The 19,724-nt window shown below is 38.2% G+C and overlaps 3 protein-coding genes across 5 annotated transcripts; 1 reads left to right on the top strand and 2 right to left on the bottom strand.

Moving 5' to 3' along the window:
* Positions 1–722: 722 nt before the first annotated feature.
* LOC141904012 (2-oxoglutarate and iron-dependent oxygenase domain-containing protein 3-like) lies at positions 723–4,581 on the bottom strand. Its single transcript, XM_074792451.1, has 9 exons — positions 4,495–4,581; positions 3,671–3,819; positions 2,931–3,178; positions 2,732–2,850; positions 2,516–2,580; positions 2,187–2,243; positions 1,946–2,099; positions 1,528–1,651; positions 723–1,214 (listed from the first exon to the last, which is right to left on the bottom strand). Exons 2-9 carry the CDS (start codon positions 3,811–3,813, stop codon positions 1,078–1,080), a joined length of 1,047 nt encoding a protein of 348 aa, XP_074648552.1. The 5' UTR covers positions 3,814–3,819; positions 4,495–4,581; the 3' UTR covers positions 723–1,077.
* Positions 4,582–4,848: 267 nt separating this feature from the next.
* Positions 4,849–15,064, top strand: LOC141903303 (tether containing UBX domain for GLUT4-like). Of its 2 annotated transcripts, XM_074791403.1 has the most exons (18): positions 4,849–4,890; positions 5,704–5,807; positions 5,904–5,962; positions 6,041–6,295; positions 6,684–6,729; positions 6,884–6,957; positions 9,599–10,187; positions 10,311–10,406; positions 10,520–10,566; positions 10,960–11,042; positions 12,007–12,097; positions 12,212–12,360; positions 12,838–12,900; positions 13,031–13,083; positions 13,332–13,380; positions 13,474–13,549; positions 14,095–14,249; positions 14,522–15,064. In XM_074791403.1, the coding sequence occupies exons 2-18, from the start codon at positions 5,727–5,729 to the stop codon at positions 14,527–14,529; spliced, it is 1,974 nt and encodes a 657-aa protein (XP_074647504.1). In that variant the 5' UTR covers positions 4,849–4,890; positions 5,704–5,726; the 3' UTR covers positions 14,530–15,064. The 2 variants fall into 2 exon arrangements, with proteins under 2 accessions (XP_074647504.1, XP_074647505.1); XM_074791404.1 differs by lacking the exon at positions 4,849–4,890 and having other exon boundaries at positions 5,685–5,807.
* Positions 15,065–15,382: 318 nt separating this feature from the next.
* LOC141904573 (uncharacterized) lies at positions 15,383–19,264 on the bottom strand. 2 transcript variants are annotated; one of them, XM_074793185.1, is made up of 3 exons: positions 18,839–19,008; positions 18,068–18,420; positions 15,383–17,693 (listed from the first exon to the last, which is right to left on the bottom strand). In XM_074793185.1, exons 2-3 carry the CDS (start codon positions 18,408–18,410, stop codon positions 17,278–17,280), a joined length of 759 nt encoding a protein of 252 aa, XP_074649286.1. In that variant the 5' UTR covers positions 18,411–18,420; positions 18,839–19,008; the 3' UTR covers positions 15,383–17,277. The 2 variants fall into 2 exon arrangements, with proteins under 2 accessions (XP_074649286.1, XP_074649285.1); XM_074793184.1 differs by lacking the exon at positions 18,839–19,008 and adding an exon at positions 19,181–19,264 and having other exon boundaries at positions 15,384–17,693.
* Positions 19,265–19,724: the final 460 nt, after the last annotated feature.

Raw genomic sequence — 19,724 nt, 5'->3', positions numbered from 1 at the left:
CTGAGAGACAGTTTTGATTTACTGTTGTTTCCCCTCATATTTACCAAGAACACCGCGTGGTGGGCAGATGACCATATCGGGCTTCATGATGGAATTCCTCGGCCCTAGTATTCAATCGTGAAATCGTGCACGGATTCGAACCTGTTGGCGTCGTGGCAGCCCGTTTCGAGCTGCACCGAGGGAATGGATGGAAACGTAAAGTCCGCATTCGAAAAATGAATTTTCAGAAAACAAAATCTGCGGTTCGCGCTGTACCCCAGGCCGTACCGGTACTCCAGGCCGTACCGGTACTCCAGGCCGTACCGGTACTCCAGGCCGTACCGGTACTCCAGGCCGTACCAAAAAGGTCAGCAAAAAACTAATTGCCTACAAGATCAGTCACGTTACGGGTGGGGGACGTCATTCTCAGAACTGGGACCGAGTCGGCGACGCAGGTAAACACGCGTGGTCGCGCTCGACTGAGACACGCTATGCCATGAGCGTGACGTCATATCCGACAGTACTAACCTCATTAACATTCAGTGGACCTGCTCCTCCAGTATACAATCAGTTTCATTGTCCTATTTAGGGAATTTCTAGGTTATGAAATCACCGATAAATCGTTAAACCCGCGTCGTAATATCGAGGTTCTCCGTAATCGCGGTCCACAAAGCGTAAAAATCAAACTCCGACAAATTATTCATAAAAACGTGATTTTATTAGAAAACTCATAAATACTGCGCATACATGAACTATGTACGTTAAATATACATACAGAATTAGGTACATAACTAGACCCTCGATTTCCATAAAGGTTAAACTAAGTTTAAACCAAACCAAAAACTGAGAAAATTTTTTAAAAATTCATCACTTTGAAATCATATATAAGAGTAGTAGCAAAGACAAGAATAAAATCAAAATCTTAGAAGACTGGAGAAAGGAAAATGGAAAACCAGCAGCGACCTCGAATAGGTTTCTATCCAAGGTCAAGCAGTCAAAGAAAAGAAAGCAGTTCGATTCTGAAAGTAAAAACTCTGATATGAACAAAAATGTGAACATAATTTTCATCATATTGCATATTTTCACAGTAAAGATTCTTCATCTCATAACAGGATCAGCGATAGCTTTACTAGAATCACACGTGAACGCGACAGTGATCGCATAACGAGTTCCTGATTCTAACTTCTCTACGTGATGCAGATTCTCTGAACCAGACGTGAAAAACGAGATACGACCTGAAAATACAGAAAATTAAAAAAAAGTCATCAAGTTAATTATTTATATGCAGATATCAATCTGTAACCTGTAACAAACATCAACCATCTCCTCACTGCCTGCACCAACCCTTTCAGCCTGCAACCAGTACAACCTCATTCAGCCTGTAACCAATCACTTCCTCATTCAAACACTTCAGCAAGCACCCCTCCACAGCCTACAAGCACCCCTTTATCTCGCAACCACCATCACCTTCAGCCCGTCGATATTGTAGATTGATAGCTGCACTGGATCAGTTTAATGATAGTCGAATACACAGCAGTGAAAACTCACCCTTTTTAGGTTCGATAGTGATATTTTTCGATTTATCGACGAATATAAAACGTCCTCCGGTGAAATCTTTATCGTAATCAGTTAAATACAGCAGAGACGTATAGTGAAATGTACCGTACGTTTCCTGCAACAACAAATCAAACAATTCATTCAATTCATTATACAGTACATGTACAGTAGACTAGGTCTTAATCCGTTTAAACTGGTCGTAGGGTTATAAAAACATTTCACTCTCTACTGTAAGTGAATGTAAAATAAATCCTCAAATCTGTACCGGTAAAACTTAAAGCCAAAGTGGCCGCTAGCAGTGGATGATTTAAGTAGAAATGAACGAAAGGCAAAAATTAAAATTTCAAGCAGAATTCATGACTGGAAAAAATACTTCCACTAAACGAGTTCGATTGTAATAAAATTCTACCTTATCAGAGTGAACGTGCCAATATTCATCGTGGATTGTTTTCGCCGACTTAGTCGTCATTCGAGAAAAGAAAGTTGGTTTCGTCAGGTAGAGTTTATTGTGCGGAATTCCAAACGCTTCCGCGATATTAAACTGTATTTTACTACGAATTCTCCTAAAATAATCGAAAAGAATGTTATATCAATTTTAGTGAATGCAGTTTTTATGTAACACAAAGAACAAGGTTGAATTCATTGCTCACTTATACAACTGTAAATCATCTTCATTGAACGGTTTGTTCTTTTTGGTTTTCATCAACCTGAAAAATTAAACTCTGCAGTTGAAAGTTGTTCATATGTACACAATGTTAAATGTTTTACTGCTAATAATATCCTTTAAACATGTAATTGTTTTGTAAATCCTAATTAGTAAAAATTTAGAAAAAAAAACTTCACAAAGAAACTGGCACCTGGTCAAAATACAGTTTGATCGTCAGTTTTTACTTTGACCAACATTAGAGCAACTGGATTTATTCATTTTCCTGGCGCTCATGAAGACTGAACAGTTTATAAACATCATATTTCAACTCACTTATAAATATCAACGAATTTATCATCTTTTGACAATGCCCCGGAATGAAGGTCCATTATTGAAGCCTAAGATGAGAAAACAAATGATTATAGAATTTTCAATTGAGGCTGCAAATTTTCTGTACTACAAGAGGCTCCCACCTAAATCCGTTTGGATTTGTTTACAGAATTTGAACATCAAACAGAGTAAAATTCACCGAGATCCTGAAACACCTACCCCTCCGCTTGATCCTCCGAGAGCAAGTCCTTTTTTAGCGATATTCGCCAGTCTTTTTATTTCTTCTTTAGTAACTAAACCATCCATAACAAACCGGCCGCAGTTCTTCGGAACGCAGCCTAAAAACGATTTAATCGAAACAATAAATCATCGACAAAATCGTTAATTTGACACGTGAAATTAGTCATCGTTTTGTTACCCGGAAATTTAGAAGCCTCATCGACGTAGTCTTTCGAACAAGTGACGGAAAATGATTTCTTGCGAAAGAATTCTCCGACTCTCGCGATTGATTCGAGATCTCGATATTTCATTTGTGTATAAAAATTCGATATGAAAATCAGCGACGAGATTGTGAATATAACTATAACAGACACTCGTAATATTGACATCGAACTCACAGCACCAGACAACAACCCGTTCTTTTTAACTTCGGCAGCTCCATTTTTTCTGTAAAAGAGAATATTGAAATTATAGCGGGTGTGTTTAGGGTAAGATACCTGTGTAAACGAAATATCAAGAAGCTACTTCAAAACTTCCCAAAATAACTAGGTTCCGTCTACGGATGAAAATTATAATCAGATTTTGACCCCAGGACCCAGTTCCACAGTTCAACAGGATCCAGTTCTACGAGATCATGTTCCACAGGACCCCGCAGAGATGGATTCAGTTTCAGATTCTCAGTCCAGCATAGAACAGCACAATGTGGCTGTCTCCACCAGCTATGTTCATCCACAATCACTGCTCAAAGTGGTAATGTCTGGGTTTGTCCTGCCCGGTTCAACAGTTCCACCGGGATCAATGAGTTTAATATTTGACTCTATAATCATTGACAATGAATTAATTTTTTCGAATTTGACCAAAAACTAAAACTGGTTCGAGTTTCATAGAAACTGCACAGATTGCTGAAAGGTGGTTATGTGGGTCCTGATATTGTCTCACCTATCTACTGCAGTCACTGTAGTTTCCTCATTGGCACCACTGATACCTGTATCAGCTTTCTTCTTACGGCGTTTACTGGTACTGGACGGTACCACGACTGCTGCACCTGCACCTGCTGTATCACTAGACTGATGATGCTTCATTATTATCTATGCAAAAAAAAATTAAGAAATTTTGAAAAGCGATTTTGCAGGAACTCAATAAAATCCCAGGCTTGCTTGGTTACTCCTGGTACTTTAGGACTGGTATTGAACTCGGCCACAGGAAGCCATGAACTATGAGCGTATCTACCGTCACAACCTTTAAGGTCCATCCTAAAAGGGCAGCATTTTTAAGGAAAACGAATCTGTCTGTTTATCTGTATCTGTATTTATAGTTTTAAGCTCCTGATAAGGCACTTGGCAGCAGGGAATCAGGGAGCGTTTGGTTTATTAGTCTATGAGCGCAGGCTGCTCATACGCCGGAACTGATCGGCAGGTGATGCCTGAATCGACCGTCCGTCCAGAACCAGGTGGATCCAGTCAAAGATGGATCTCATGAAATAGGGTTAGGCCTAGAAATCTTGGTGTAATAGACCAGTGAAGGGTCTGTGGCAAGGATTTGTTTTGGCATGAGCTAATCTAATCAAACCCTGGGCCTGGCCATGATGGTTGATTGTGGCAAGTGAGGATGCCGGTGTGAAAGGCCGTTTTACACAGAGGCTAGAGCAGAGCGGGCCCGTTGACGTCGTTGTGGCAACTCTACTGTTGTTAGTGGTTCCTAGGTTTAGTTAGAGGCCGAGAAAACGGCGACAGGTTAAACCAAGTCCTCGCAGACCCGCTTACCACAAACGATTTCTATGTAAACTATCTAAATGTTCAGTTAATGAAGACGTTGTTGATTTACTGACGCCGACGGAACATAAACTACGATGCACCTTATCGAACACTTTGAGGTAACTATAAACGGCGGACTGAGATTTGGGGATACAAATTGTACGGTACTTTGATTTCATCGCTACATGTATAGACCTAACACAAAAGGATTGAAATATATACAATAATATTATGGAAAATAAGAGAAAGATAAATGATTACAATATGAGAAATCGATTGAGAATAAGAAAGAAAACTAAATCCGAAGCAGTGCCACACCTTAGTCCGGTATCCGCTATTTACGTTTACTATACACTAGTAGGCGGCGCTTCGGTCGATTTACGACGAATTTTTTTTGTTTTTCGGGTACGTTTTCTTGATTTACTGCCTTTAATTAAGACAAGTGGAAGCTTTGTCGATTCATGTCTGTGTAGGCCTAGCCTACTATTGGCAGTAAACATGAGTCGAGTAAAACTCACTCACGACTCAACCAGCAGCAGATGAGAGAGGCCGGGACACTTCCAATTCAATTCATAACTTTATTTAACTTCAAATACTACGCTGAAGTGCTTTTTCTAATATGACAAATTTGATCAAACGGTCATCCCCCAGTCAGCCTAGTAGAGGTAGAAGCCTAGATCAGAGAGATGCTAGTTTTCCGGAAATATCCGGAAATTTAGGATCGCCGATGTCAATAAGACCAGGTCAAATACGGTAGTGGCTGGAATTGGAAAAAAGATATTCTTCGTCACCGGGATAGCGCGCGGCATAAGAAGGCAGCGAGGGATGTGAAGCACAACGAATGTCTGCCGTCGTATTTTCAGATGAAAGATGCCGATCGTGATACTGCATCTCCGGCGATGCAAAAACGCAAAATTTCTTCTGGGGGAGAATTTTTCAGACCCCCGTTCTAAATTCCGGAATTTTGGTACTTTGGCCCTAGCATCGTCGCTAGATATCAAATTGTTGGTCTTAGTAAGCTCTTGAAATTGGTTTCACCCACACCAGTCGCAGTCCTCACAACAAAATGTCGAAAGCGAAAGAGTCCATTCGCTTTAAAACATTATTTAGTATTATGTATCATAGTTTCACAGCTGCCATGACTTATAACGAAGTCCTCAAATGCCCTGAAAAGAAGTAAAAGTCACTAAAATAAGTTCAAATTTTTCGAATTTTCAGTGGAGGGAGTCAGCTAAAGTTTAATGATGTCAAGTGTACAGGTTTTATGTCCAAACGGTCGACGTCAAACTGTAAAAGTTACTCCTAATACAACATTACTGCAGGTAGGATCAATTTACACCGTAACAGACATAACAACACCATTAGTGGTTTAACATAATCTACATTCGTGTATTTGGCTATATTTATATTGTTTGTAGGTTTTAGAGGAGGTTTGTAAAAAACAAGGTTTCCTACCTTCGGAAGAATATGAACTAAAGTAAGTTTGAGTAGAAATTACTATGGAACTCTTTAACTTACAAAACAGAATTAGTTAGCAATGTTGAATTAATTACAGACACGGTCGCACCGTCGTAGACGTCACTTTACACTTTCGATTCTCAAATATAACGAATAATGCCAAGTTAGAATTAGTAAAATCAGCAAAGCCGAGATCCGAGACGGCTGTTACTATCGGTTTACAGCTCGAGTCTGGAGAACGATTACAGCATCGGTTTAATCCATCAACATCACTGTGGACAATACTGAATCATCATGATAAACATAGACTACCAGCAGCAGCAGCACCAGCAGCAGCAGCAGCACCAGCATCGTAAGAATAGATACAATCATTTAACTCCCCTATACACAGGTATCAATATGCAGCATGGAACCAATGTCTCAGTGTTTGTAGTTAATCTTAAAAAATGTCTCAAGGGAATTGCTCAACACACAGTCTGTAGGGCGGGACCCAGAGGCCAATTTTGAAGGATTTGTCACATCCTAAAAGTGCACTTAGATTTCCAAAAAGTAATAAGTGAATCCACCTGCACAGAGGAGCTAATTTTGAAGAACATCAAGTCAGCCCCTGGATCAGCTCCAGGTTTCCAGGATGAGGGGTTTGCATGGGCCAGCTGTAAATTGATACCCGCGGTGGTATCAACTGAGACTGACTTCATTTTCTTATCAATTTTATGAATATGAATTATTATTATTTACAGTCAATCACAGTCGATGCATCCAGTTTGTACTTACATGAGAGAAGAGGTTTGTAATGTTCTCTTAATCTCTCAAGTCTTCATCGTGTTATATTTGATCTAAAACTTGATGTATTGATTTAAAACTTGATGTATTGATTTAAAACTTGATGTATTGATTTAAAACTTGGTGTATTGATTTAAAACTTTGTGCATTTATTTAGGTAATTGGTGAAGATGCTTTGAAACGTACAAGTCTGAAACAGCTTGGTTTGACTGGTGGCAATGCTGTTATCAGGTGAGAGAGAAGCATGTTTTAGAAGGCTAGAAAAATCAATACCTTGTTTCTCATTTCTGGTGAGCTTTAAAGTTGACCCGGCCGGTCGCCTATCTACTCTGTACATTACTTTTATTTTAACTAAATAGTCGAGCTTACCTTGACAGATCAGGCAGAAATGAACTTTTTACAAATATTGCAGTTGACCTGGTTTATTAGGAGAACAAGGTATCATTCTATTTTAGCCTTTTATGTCTATGGAAATGACTCGACAGTGATAGCCGAGTTTGATGCTTAATATTTACTTCAGCTATTTCGACATCATTTGATTTAGATGATTCTATAGGAATTGGGGAGGTCTGACTTACACAGATCAAACGTGGGATTCAAATTCAAATTTTACTCATTTGTGATCAGTGACAATTCCGAAATACCAATAATACACGTAACTTGTTAATAATGTTGTTTTTTGTACTTTGGTTTGTAATGTACATTGATTACCCGGGGATGGATCCAGGAAAGGGCAGTGTTTACTTAGGGCCTTTTTCTAAGCTTTGTTGTAATTTCGTTTTTCACTCGCATGTTGATTTCTTAGATCTTCTTGAATTAGTAAAACACCTGTAATTACCAGAATGAAAGTTAGGTATTTTTTCAGTTGTTCAATAATAATTTTGTTCATTGTTCAGTCAGGAAGCACAGAACTTAAAGGGATTTCCACATTTTTACTTGAAGTGTCCATGGAACCCCCATGGACCTCATGGATCTGGCACTGTTACCCGTAATTATTGATACACAACATAAAACCACGGTGTTTTTCACCAACAATTTACCATTCGCAAGCAAGTTTTTCAGCAAGAATTCATCGCTCTAGAATTTAAAGTGTTTTAGAATGAAGAGGTTTTTCAAACACTGCTTAATCGACTAAATTAGAGAAAATTCTTTGAAACTCCTTTAATTTTAAGGAAGTCATGAATGAATTTAGTGAAGAAGTCATTTGATCATCCGCTGCTGTATTAGGTTTAATGACAAGACCCAGTCTTAAAATAGAACAGTTTCTTAAATTGTTGTCTAAAAACTTTCATTGTTGTGACGTATATGAAAAAGTTTGCGCAGAACAAGACGTACCGAAGTCCATAGAATATATGTTCTAAACCTCGCCACAAGTTTAAAAGGTAAAAATATCCAATAATACGAGATCCAGAATGCACTAGAATTATACCATGGTTCCTCCAGAGAGAATAGTCGAGAAAAGTGTTTAAGTTATGCATAAATTTAGCGACTGTGTTTGGTAAAACACAAATTATGTAAACTAAAATAACAACAAGAAGTGTTTTACTGGTTGATGATTTAAACCGTTCAGCTCCCTGTCTGATCAACATCATAGATTTCCTCGTACGCGATAAACCAGTTATAATTGATACTATGACGATTACAACGGCTGGAAATATCTCTTGAAAAAATATGGTTAACATTGTTACAGCCGCCACTTGATGATGGTATAACACATATAACTCTGTGCATCTGAATTCAGTGAATGTTTCATTATATTTACGAAAATGAAACTGATAGATTAGTATTTGATCACTCATTGAATAGATGTTTATAATATATGAAATGAAGATGACCACTGATACTATGACTACACGTCGTCTATAGGTAAAATATCTCATATGAAAGAATGGAAAACGAATAGAAACAAATCTCTCAACAGCAAGTGATACAACAATATAATGTGATATAGAAACCGCTTGTTTGTAGAGAATTGTCAATAACAAACATTTTGGAATCCATTTTTTAGGCAGGTATTCAAAATAATAGTAATAATAGTACAATGATGAACATAGTTTGCTGTGTCTAGCTTCTGTCATATAAGTGTCTTCACATATATGTGGATACAATTTATAATCTACCAGTACATATCTCAGCCTGTTTGGAAATAGGCTCAGCTCGAACAATACGACGATAAGTTCTGCAAACGCGAGAGATATGAGATAGGGAAACGTGTAACGAACTGACTGATATCTGCGACATTTAATCAGTACAATTATTGTCAGAATGTTGAACACACTTCCCAGTGGAAATACTAACAATGCACATACTTTTTGGTTAAACCAATACACATTTCTAGAGAAACTTCTAAAAGCTGTGATGAAAGCTGGTATCGTCGCGTAGCGAGTTGTAGTAGTGACAATAGTACTGATATTATTCATTGATTTAAGTCTGGATGAAGTCTGCAACCTGAACAGCTGCACAGTAAACTGCACACAAACGCGCGCATCATGCAGCTGCCTTTCAAACTGCTATCATTTCTCATATATGTATCTACTGAAATTACAGGTGAAATGTTCGATGTGAAACACTGTGCAATTTTGATTCCTAAAGCAAAATGTTTTCGATTTTCCGTCCTTTGTGAATACCTTGTATATTGTATATATAGAGTGGTAAGAGCAATGAAAACAGATACTGTGAAAGATATTGATATGAGATTCTTTCTATTTTCACAATAGAATTTCAAGCTTCCTAACCCCCAGACATTGTTCAATTATATAATCATAAACCGGGTATCTCTTTATTTGTCGATATCAAAAAACATATCAAACTGTGAAAAAATACATTGTTGAATTTATAAACTTTTTGTGATACATGTAATTGTATTTTTCAGATTAATGTATCGAACTATCGACGACGAAACTCTGGCTAAAATTTCTCAAAAACTCGATGATATTGCGAGTAAACAGGAACGCATCGAGAGAACAGCGATTAAAACTTGTAAATCTGACTTATCAACCACAAGAGCGTCAACCAGTGGAACTAGTACATCAACCACTAAAACAAGTACATCGACCAGTGGAACTAGTACATCACCCAGTGGAACTAGTTCATCAACCACTAAAACAAGTACATCAACCAGTGGAACTAATACATCACCCAGTGGAACTAGTACATCAACCAATGAAACTAGTACATCAACCAGTGGAACTAATACATCGACCAGTGGAACTAGTACATCAACCAATGAAACTAGCACAGTTAGTACTGTGTCTAATATGGATACAGATTCTAGTAGTCGTTCTATTGAACCCATGGATACTAGCTGCAGCGATCTATCATCAGCATCAGTTACGAGTCAAATACAGTCAAACACAGTTTCACGTCAAACAAATCCCGCTCTTGAAGAGTTGGCCAACATTCCAGGACTGCAGGTGTTCACACCCGGTGCACCAGTCATCCTATCGACAGAGGAACAAAAGGTAAGTAAGGTGTCATATCATCAGGTAGGGAAATGAATCAGTTTTATTTTTGATAAGTACTTAACTAATGACCTCCACCTGACCTCTAACCCTTGAATTATTTCTTGCTGTTTCTGATTTTAGATCGTTAATGATTTGTGTCAGCAAATAAAACCTCATATTCAACCCTCACGCAGTCAATCCGCCCCTCAACCAGCTCCTCAAGTTGCTCCGTTTAAAGTGAGTGTTGTAAATTTTGTGCGTACTTAAAAATACTGATGAGAAACTGATTGCTGCGTGCACTTAATGGAAAATGTGAATATCTCATTAAATATCTTTACTCTGGATTTTAGTTTCCGAAATCAACAAAAGGAAAAGAGCTTTACAATGATAAAAACAGGTAAATCTGTAATCTAGGATCATACGTAGATTGTATGTTACTGCTGGTAGTGCGGGTACTGCGGGTACTGCTGGTACTGCTGGTACTGCGGGTACTGCTGGTACTGCGGGTACTGCTGGTAGTGCGGGTACTGCTGGTACAGCTGGTACTGCTGGTAGTGCTGGTAGTGCTGGTACTGCTGGTAGTGCTGGTACTGCGGGTACTGCTGGTACTGCGGGTACTGCTGGTACTGCTGGTCTGCTGGTACCGCTGGTCTGCTGGTACCGCTGGTAGTGCTGGTACAGCGGGTACTGCTGGTACTGCTGTTACTGCGGGTAGTGCTGGTACTGCTGGTACTGCTGGTAGTTTGGTGTAGCAGACAAATGTTTTAAGGATAATGTTATTGTTTTATAGTGTGTCAGATTGTGATATGCAGCCCTGTGATAGAGAAACAATTGTATTTTCATTAGATGAACAGATTGACCGCAGTCAAACTGGTAAATATACTGTGAATAAACCATGAAAATATTGTATTCAGATCCAGTCCACAGTTGTCGGCTCAATTTCACTCTTCAGTTACTGAAATTATAATACAGTACTTCATATTCAATTTCAGTGTCAGTTATCACTGAGCTGGGGCCTAGGTGGACACCCCACAATATTTCTGCAACATTTTCCCAGGGTTGGACCCCAGACCTCCTAGACAACTTAGCCTGTGTGTTTTCATTGCTGATGATCTCGTAACATATTTCAGTACTTCACGAATGAACCATCGATGTGATTGATATACTAGCCACTCCCCTTCTCCAATTGATTGATATGCTAGCCACACCCCTCCTCCAATTGATTGATATACTTGCCACACCCCTCCTCCATGTGATTGATATACTAGCCACTCCCCTCCTCCAATTGATTGATATGCTAGCCACACCCCTCCTCCAATTGATTGATATGTTAGCCACTCCCCTTCTCCAATTGATTGATATACTAGCCACTCCCCTCCTCCAATTGATTGATATACTAGCCACTCCCCTCCTCCAATTGATTGATATACTAGCCACTCCCCTCCTCCAATTGATTGATATACTAGCCACACCCCTCCTCCAATTGATTGATATGTTAGCCACTCCCCTTCTCCAATTGATTGATATACTAGCCACACCCCTCCTCCAATTGATTGATATACTAGCCACTCCCCTCCTCCAATTGATTGATATGCTAGCCACACCCCTCCTCCAATTGATTGATATGTTAGCCACTCCCCTTCTCCAATTGATTGATATACTAGCCACACCCCTCCTCCAATTGATTGATATGTTAGCCACTCCCCTTCTCCAATTGATTGATATACTAGCCACTCCCCTCCTCCAATTGATTGATATGCTAGCCACACCCCTCCTCCAATTGATTGATATACTAGCCACACCCGTCCTCCATGCTGAAGTGATCTGTTTTTTTTAGATGATGATTGTAACGATGATTTACCAGATGAGTTTTTCGAAGTCACTCAGGATGATTTACGAATAATGATGAGAGATTTGAAAGCGAAATTGTGAGTTGTTTTGTCTCCTTTTATAGAATCTATTTTCAACCTCTTTATTTGAATATTTCTTGCATTTGATGAAATCGACTGCATTTAAAAAAAACAAACTGTTTTGTTAAATAGAAATGAAGAGAATGAGCAGCCGTTATTGACTAAATCAATGAAACTGGCGCTGAAAGAGGCAAAAATGTCGAGATATAAGAAAACAGTGATTCGAATACAGTTTCCTGATCGAATGGTTTTACAGGGCATGTTTAGATCTCATGAATCTGGTAAATATTACAGTCTCCAAACATCAGTGAAAATATCCTCCCTACAACTTGGTAAATTACTTACATGTAGACTTACCTCAAGTCGGACCATTTAGGACTATGAAAATTCCTGGAGTGATATCTGACTTAGATGTACGATGTATATTTCATATTTGTGTCACAAAAATATTTCAACAAACTTCAGACTTATCTCTGCATTAAACAGTTATCTCTGCATTAAACAGTTATCACTGCATTAAACAGTTATCTCTGAGTTAAACAGTTATCACTGCATTAAACAGTTATCTCTGAGTTAAACAGTTATCTCTGCATTAAACAGTTATCTCTGAGTTAAACAGTTATCACTGCATTAAACAGTTATCTCTGAGTTAAACAGTTATCTCTTGTGGTTATTTCTATGAATTCAAGAGTTATTTCTGTGAGTTAAACAGTTATCTCTGAGTTAAATGGTTATGTCTGGATATATATGTTTTGTAGTTTACGCAGTTGAAAAGTTTGTGAAGGAAAATTTACAAGATAAGAAAATGTCTTTTTATCTTTGTAAGTAACTGATATCCACCCGGACTCTATTCGTGCTAGGGTTACTTCAGACCTCTTCCTGAATAACCTTCTCCATGAAGGTGATAATAAATTATTTTGTAGTATCTGATATATTTTTATATTGTTTCAGATACGACTCCTCCGCGGTGTCTGTTGAAAGATAAGTCAGAAACATTAGTCGAGGTGAATACAAAAACGGACTACAATAGGCTTCTTACTGTTCGATTAAAAACGGGTCCCCACTGAGTGGCTTTTGATTTGACCAGGGACAGATCTAGATTGGGGGTAGATCTAAGAAGGCTGGGGTCCAGAAAAAAGAAAGGGAATTTCCCGCATAAAGCGTCGAAGACCTCTATTAATGTTACGTGTGTTTCCATGAATGCTCCCCTTTTGACTGAAGTTGATTTGGTAATATTTTCTATTTCGCACAGGCCGATCTTGTCCCTGCATCTATTGTCCATTTTGGAACAGAAAATAAAGGTAAGCACGCGTATTACCTTCTAGAACTAATAATACGAAATTGTATAGTTGATATTATTCATACACTGTACATGTATATTTTGTTGTTTTCAGTCGGTCCATTTCTGTCTCATACAGCGTTACAGTCAATCACTTCTCAACAACAAGCTGGAAATATTGCTTCAAAAAGGTTCCTAATCACAATAAACAATCGATGCGCTTCGTCTAAACGTGAAATTCAAACTAGGTTTTATCTCAGATATACCGTGCCTCCAGCTTAAATATGATACCATTATAAATCCCTGTTGTCATGGTTGGCCAAACGGCTAATTATTCATTGGCTGATCTAGGAGTGCTGTCATGGGTCCGGACTCCTGCCTTCCCATTGAGGTGGCCCACTGAGGTTGCTCTTTCAGAAATTGCACATTTTCAAATTGCTCATTGCGCTGAGGTTGGCACCCTTCCAGTAGCCAGTGAAAATGCTTTAAATGGGCCCTTCGAATTTTTCTAGATCCAACCCCGCTTTAATAATGTATAATACTGCAGATGCAAATGCATAAAGCAATTGATAGACACTAGATTAGTGTCTACCAATTGCTTTATGCATTTAGTGATTAGGGGCCCCATGTGATTTATAGATGATATTATTTGTCAATGGAAGGCATGAATTTTAAGATGTAGTTTTAAATGTTTTCTAGGCTTAGTAGAAATTGTAATTTGTTTGTATATTGACAGTATGCCGGGTCATCATGAATGTTCAACTTTATCAGTTTCAAAACGTTCTCTATCGAGTTCTACTGATAAACCACAATCCTCAGCCGGTTCCTCCAGTGTCAGTACCAGTTCCAGTGACGGGGCTACAAAAAAATTACCGAAATGGTTAAAATTGGGTATGTTTGTTTTGTTTTTTTTGCTTTTTGTCATTTGGATCTTGGTTCCCTAGACTAACCCTATTGGATTATTCATTAAAACTCACATCGTGATATTTAGTGAAAATATCGCGTGAGTTGTGACGATGTTTATAAATGACTCGTAATAAATTGAATTGGAAATACAAATATCGTCACCAAAAAATCTACACTACTTCAGTTATGTGATATGATGAATTAAGCCGACGTAAACTCACAAATGGCGACTGGAAAGAATTTATTTGAATTTTCAGGTAAATGAAATGTGTCCAATACTGTACGTACGTGCCACAAAATCTCTACTGCACCTTCTTGAAAAACTCAGTGTCCAGAAACCAGATCGTCGTTGCTGCTGCTGCCAGCTCTCTGTTGCAATATTTATCACTGTATAGTTAAACTCGAGAAAGGATTGTTCATTGCGTGCTTGTGTGATGATTGTACACAATTCTAGTACATTATGTATATATAGGCAAAACTTGAATGGCCCCAGACACAATATCATAGCAGTCAGCTTCATAGGAACCCGCTTAATTCAGATCATCTGGGACCAACAAAATAATGAAAATCCAGAGTAAAAAGTCATTTTCTTGATGAACAAATGGGCTGCAAATAATGTCAGAATTAGACCAAAATCTGGATAAAGCGGGTCAACAGTTTTCTCATAAATAGTGAATGAATAAGTGTTGATACAATTACATAATATGTCTATCACTGTGTGACCGATGTTTGTAATTCTACTCAGATATTTTTGCCTTTTCTTGATATTTAAATATTTATGAAAGTAAATAAAGTACGTATGCAGTTGATTCATAGTTAATTTGTTTGCTTGCATCATTTGGACTGAATAGGTTTCGCTCATTGGAAGCTACTGGCTCACGCTGCTCCACTCCATGCATACGATATTGCCAACTGTAAAACCAATAGGCTCACACGTTAAGGATGATAAGAGTGGAGTGGTCCTCTTCAAAATTTGAATGTGCCCCCCAGAAAGAACTTGTCTTAGTTAAGATTATGAAAAGACCAAAATCTGTCCAAATGGCTTGTTATAAAGAGTCAATAATTTCCTAGTGTGAACGCTTAGTACCATACTGAAATCCTAGTGTGAACGCAGCTGTAATATATAATCATCTGACAATAGTCCTGTCAGGCCCCTGACCTTATGAACTAAAATTTCCAGTTGACAAAGATTTAAAAAAATATTACTGATCATCATAAATAATTTTTATTATCAACAGATAAGATTAGTTATAAAACGTTTTTATTCTGCATAACAGAATCCTATCACATTTGAACAATACTGGAAGTCCAATTTCTTTCTTGCTTGTTTTTGGGAGTGGATCCAGGGTGGGGTAGTGGGGTGGTGGGGCCACAGTGTCTTGAAAAATGTTTTCTTTTAACACTGCTATTCCAAATGATTCTGAAGAAACCAGTAGTAAACTCCTCCATCACTCAATGCAGGAAAATGCATCTGGAGGCTTCTATTTATCATAGAAAAAAAGGCTAGTGCTTGGCACTTGCTACACTGCTAATTAATTTTAACCTTGGAATCCCCACATGTCTAGTCCTGGATCTGCCTCTGATTTTAGAAACATCATTTTGACCAAATGAATCATTTCACAGGTAATAATTACAGTTTTACATCATAAGGGATATCAATTCACCCAACACTCATCACAGCTATCAACCTGCTGTCTGTACACACAACCACTCGGACATTCGACATTGCCCAGATGTCGCCAACACCTGTGAGATAGGACCCCCAGATATTTTTCTAAATGAAAATGAATTAGGGAGGTGGGATACAGACAGCAGATTGACAACTGCATTTCTTTATATACGCACCAGTTTCAACCCAGTGGTAGGGGTAAGCAGCACAGTATAAGCTAGTCTAGCATGTAGCTATGTCTGGTATGGGTAGGGGTAAGCAGCACAGTATAAGCTAGTCTAGCATGTAGCTATGTCTGGTATTCAGTTTAGCTGATTTTGGTTTTAACCAAACTAACAACTTAGATTTAGAGTCCATGTTTCTACATAAACCAATCTCACAACGTAAGACCAGGCTAAGCTCATATAAATTTCATCGATCATACAATTTACCAATATTCTAATCTATAACCAATCCAGTAATTACAGTCAAACCCTAATTTTGACCTAATGCGGACAATATTTGCAGTCCATTTGTTCATTAATATACAAGAAAATGACGTTTAATCGGGATTTCCTGTAAACCGGATGAATTTTGTTGATCCCAAATGATCCGAATTAACGCGGATTCTACTGTAGATTTAAGAACACTTTGGACGTCACAACTGCGCAACTACATGACCTAGGGTTTAATGCATTGTACACATAAAATAAATGCCCAGTTTAAACTGGTTTATATCATAAAAGAGCATGTTTCACATTCAATCCAAACAAGATGTGGGGGGTGCTTCCGGAGGCCCCAAAAATATTCTTCATTATCATATATTTTCAGTTTTTCAACGCTACACGTCATGAGTACAAGGTATATCTTAAACATGAGACGATGAAGAAGTGCCTGAAAACAGTCTTCAGAATGATTGAAAATAAGATTAATTTTCAATGATTACTAGGAGATCACCAGCAGAGCATGCCCACTTTGAAAATCATAGATCAGCCTTTGAAAATGATATAATGTACTTTGATAAAATATTCGATTAAATTATTTCAATAATCATAAATATATTTCAGCATAAGAGACACTTTAATTCATAATGCATCAAGGGGTCGTTCATAAACTACAAAGTCTCTGCTTTGATTAGGTCGAATGTTTGACTTATCCAAATTAATGACTCGAATTGTAAATTGCGAGTAAATAGATCTAATAGAGACAACTAAGTAATCTGACGACCAAATGCAAGCTTAATGCAACTTTTACACTGTATGCAATTGTCAATTTTTACTTCTAAAAGTATCGGGGAAATGAATATCAGATTACCGATAATTTTGCATCTACAAATTTTATAAAAGCCATTTTAAGCAAATGAATTCAAAGCGCGGTTTCTAAGTAAAAGATTTTACTTATTTGTGACGCGAGACGATTTAAACGACATTTTCGAAGAGCTGTTTCGAGTAGTTGAGCTTGTTGTTCCGGCGGAGGATCGTCTTGTTGTAACCATGAATGTAACATGCTTCTGATGCGATCTTTCGTTTTACGATTTTCCTCAATAATCGAATCGATCAGACTTTCTTTACAGTTTCTGATAAGTCGTCGCCCGAGGTCTTTCCAATCGGTTCCTAATTCTAGAACGAGGTGTTCGATTGCTTCTCGAGTTTTTTCGCCGATGATGATTTCGTTTTGGCGATTCGGATGGTTGGTTACGGGAACGGGTGTCGATGTATAACCGATCGCTTCATTCATTGTTGAACTGACTTCTTCAAATTGTTCGCTGTATTCTCCTACATCTACAAAATAACCATCAATAGTTACTAATAGCTTAATCGGGATCTATTTTAACAGGGGGCGCCACTTTTATATTTGACTTGCTTTTTCCCTGACTATTCCGCGATCTGCTAAGAATCCAATCAATTAAAACGGTCAAATACTTGAGACATAGATGGAAACCGTTAAATTTGATCTCAATCTCAACACTTCACGATAGACGCCCCCTACTGGCTTTGTTCAAATTATATGTTGTTTTCTACACGGTAAATCCGTATAATTTCACAACTCAAGTCAACTGAGATCAGATCAGATAGTTCAAGTTCTATTTCCTGCGACTGATTTAAATGTCGCGATTAAATAAACGCGATACTCGTTAAAGAATTGATTTATTTACCCCCGGCGTTGCTGCTGCTACGACTGCTCTTCTTCGTCGGATCGAAATAAATCTCTATCAGTTCAGCCAAATCATATCTCTTTATTTCCTTCAGTTTAGTTGATAGATATTCCATGTTGTCTGCGCCGATTAATTTCTGTTGTTCAAGGTGCAAACACAATTCAGTGAATCTCCCATCGATCTCGTCCCAGTCACACGCATCTATATCATCATTCATCAAGAATTTCAACTGATCAAATTCTTTTTTCTTTTTTGATAATTTTCTGCTTATATCGAGGATCAGAGCTCGATATTTTCCATCTCCGTTTTCTTCCGCCATTTGAGTATTTGATTTAGTCGGCATTCACGCAAGGCTGTCGACGAGAAAATATAACATCAAATTTTATTTCATTAGAACGTGAGATTGTTTTGGTGTTTGGAGTCCATTTCACCGATTCAGCTTTATTACAGTTATAGCTAATTTATGCCTCGTAACAACACATGTGCCATGAGCTACACGAGTTAAAAGACAGATACTCTGCAGTATTCGAACCAGAGCCAGCAAATTGCTAGTGCAGCGTCTCCCATTTAGACCGCTGAGGCTCGGTGAATCGGACTGCAATGTTAAAGCTACACACAACAGCAAACCTATCCCTCTGAACCCTTACCCTAAACCCTAAACTATGTTATTATAGGGCTACATGTTGGAAAAACAGCCTAACTGGAATAACGTTGCATTGAGAAAATAAATATCCACTTCGTTCGAGTTCGAAACTGAAAGTTTAACCTTACCATGGGCTCGAGTAGCTTAGATCATATCAGTTTCCCTGGTATAACAGGTATAACCTGGTACAAGCATCAGGGATACTGTGGACGATTTATTCTAAGCGAGCCCCCAAACTTCAAATACGAGCCCTAAGTGTGAGCCTAACAAGTTAAACGAATTGACTCATTAGTCATTGAGTGTCGCAATAAAATCGCGATGACGTGATTGATTGATTACTTCTTCGTCTTCATAATCTTATTATTCAATCTCATTAAAAAAGCATCTTTTGTCAACATTGTGACTGTATCATCCGAATTTAAGAAGTTGAAAGGCACGGGTGACAAAATGGATAAAAACAATGAACTCACTAAAAATATAAAATGATTACGACCGGCGCTGCCGTGCATTTATTTATCTCAGTTGTCAAACGGACTACTTCCGTCGAACTGACAGTCCGCGATAGGATCGAGGGTCGTTACGCGACTGTCACAGACCCTTATCCACAGCGCGTAAAAACATAAACTCATTACATCAATTATTGCGCGACGACGATCAGTTCAAAACGCTGAAAATACCTTAAAGGCCTGATATTGGCTTATATTATCATAATAAAATCAAAATATGCGGTCCAATACCAAAGTTTGGTTAAAATGGTAGTAACGAAAGATTTTTTTGTGACATCGTAAACGAGCACTGATCCTAACCCTAACCCTAGGGTTAGGGTTAGCCGTCACTCGGCGTCGCTGAGAGCACCGGAGAGGCTGGCACGGTCACGGTAACTCCTGACGCCCTCCTACCACCCATTTCATTTTTTTGTGAAATAAATTTGAACTTGAACTTGATTTTGATTATCAAAAGGTTTTCTCTGTTTCTAACATCATTTATTTCATAACTACGTATTAACTTAAAAGC

The sequence above is a fragment of the Tubulanus polymorphus genome, chromosome 4, assembly GCF_964204645.1.
Source record: "Tubulanus polymorphus chromosome 4, tnTubPoly1.2, whole genome shotgun sequence".
NCBI classification, from domain to species: domain Eukaryota; kingdom Metazoa; phylum Nemertea; class Palaeonemertea; order Tubulaniformes; family Tubulanidae; genus Tubulanus; species Tubulanus polymorphus.
This window is presented reverse-complemented; position numbering and strand designations above follow the sequence as displayed.

Coding starts and splice junctions, on each gene's coding strand:
- LOC141903303 (XM_074791403.1), top strand. CDS start 5,727: ATGATGTCAAGTGTACAGGTTTTATGTCCAAACGGTCGACGTCAAACT. Junction 13,084..13,331: donor AGTCAGAAACATTAGTCGAG/GTGAATACAAAA, acceptor TATTTCGCACAG/GCCGATCTTGTCCCTGCATC. Junction 13,550..14,094: donor GGAAATATTGCTTCAAAAAG/GTTCCTAATCAC, acceptor GTATATTGACAG/TATGCCGGGTCATCATGAAT.
- LOC141904012 (XM_074792451.1), bottom strand. CDS start 3,813: ATGAAGCATCATCAGTCTAGTGATACAGCAGGTGCAGGTGCAGCAGTC. Junction 2,851..2,930: donor TGAGGCTTCTAAATTTCCGG/GTAACAAAACGA, acceptor AATCGTTTTTAG/GCTGCGTTCCGAAGAACTGC. Junction 2,100..2,186: donor GATGATTTACAGTTGTATAA/GTGAGCAATGAA, acceptor CGATTATTTTAG/GAGAATTCGTAGTAAAATAC.
- LOC141904573 (XM_074793184.1), bottom strand. CDS start 18,410: ATGCCGACTAAATCAAATACTCAAATGGCGGAAGAAAACGGAGATGGA. Junction 17,694..18,067: donor TAGCAGCAGCAACGCCGGGG/GTAAATAAATCA, acceptor GTTATTTTGTAG/ATGTAGGAGAATACAGCGAA.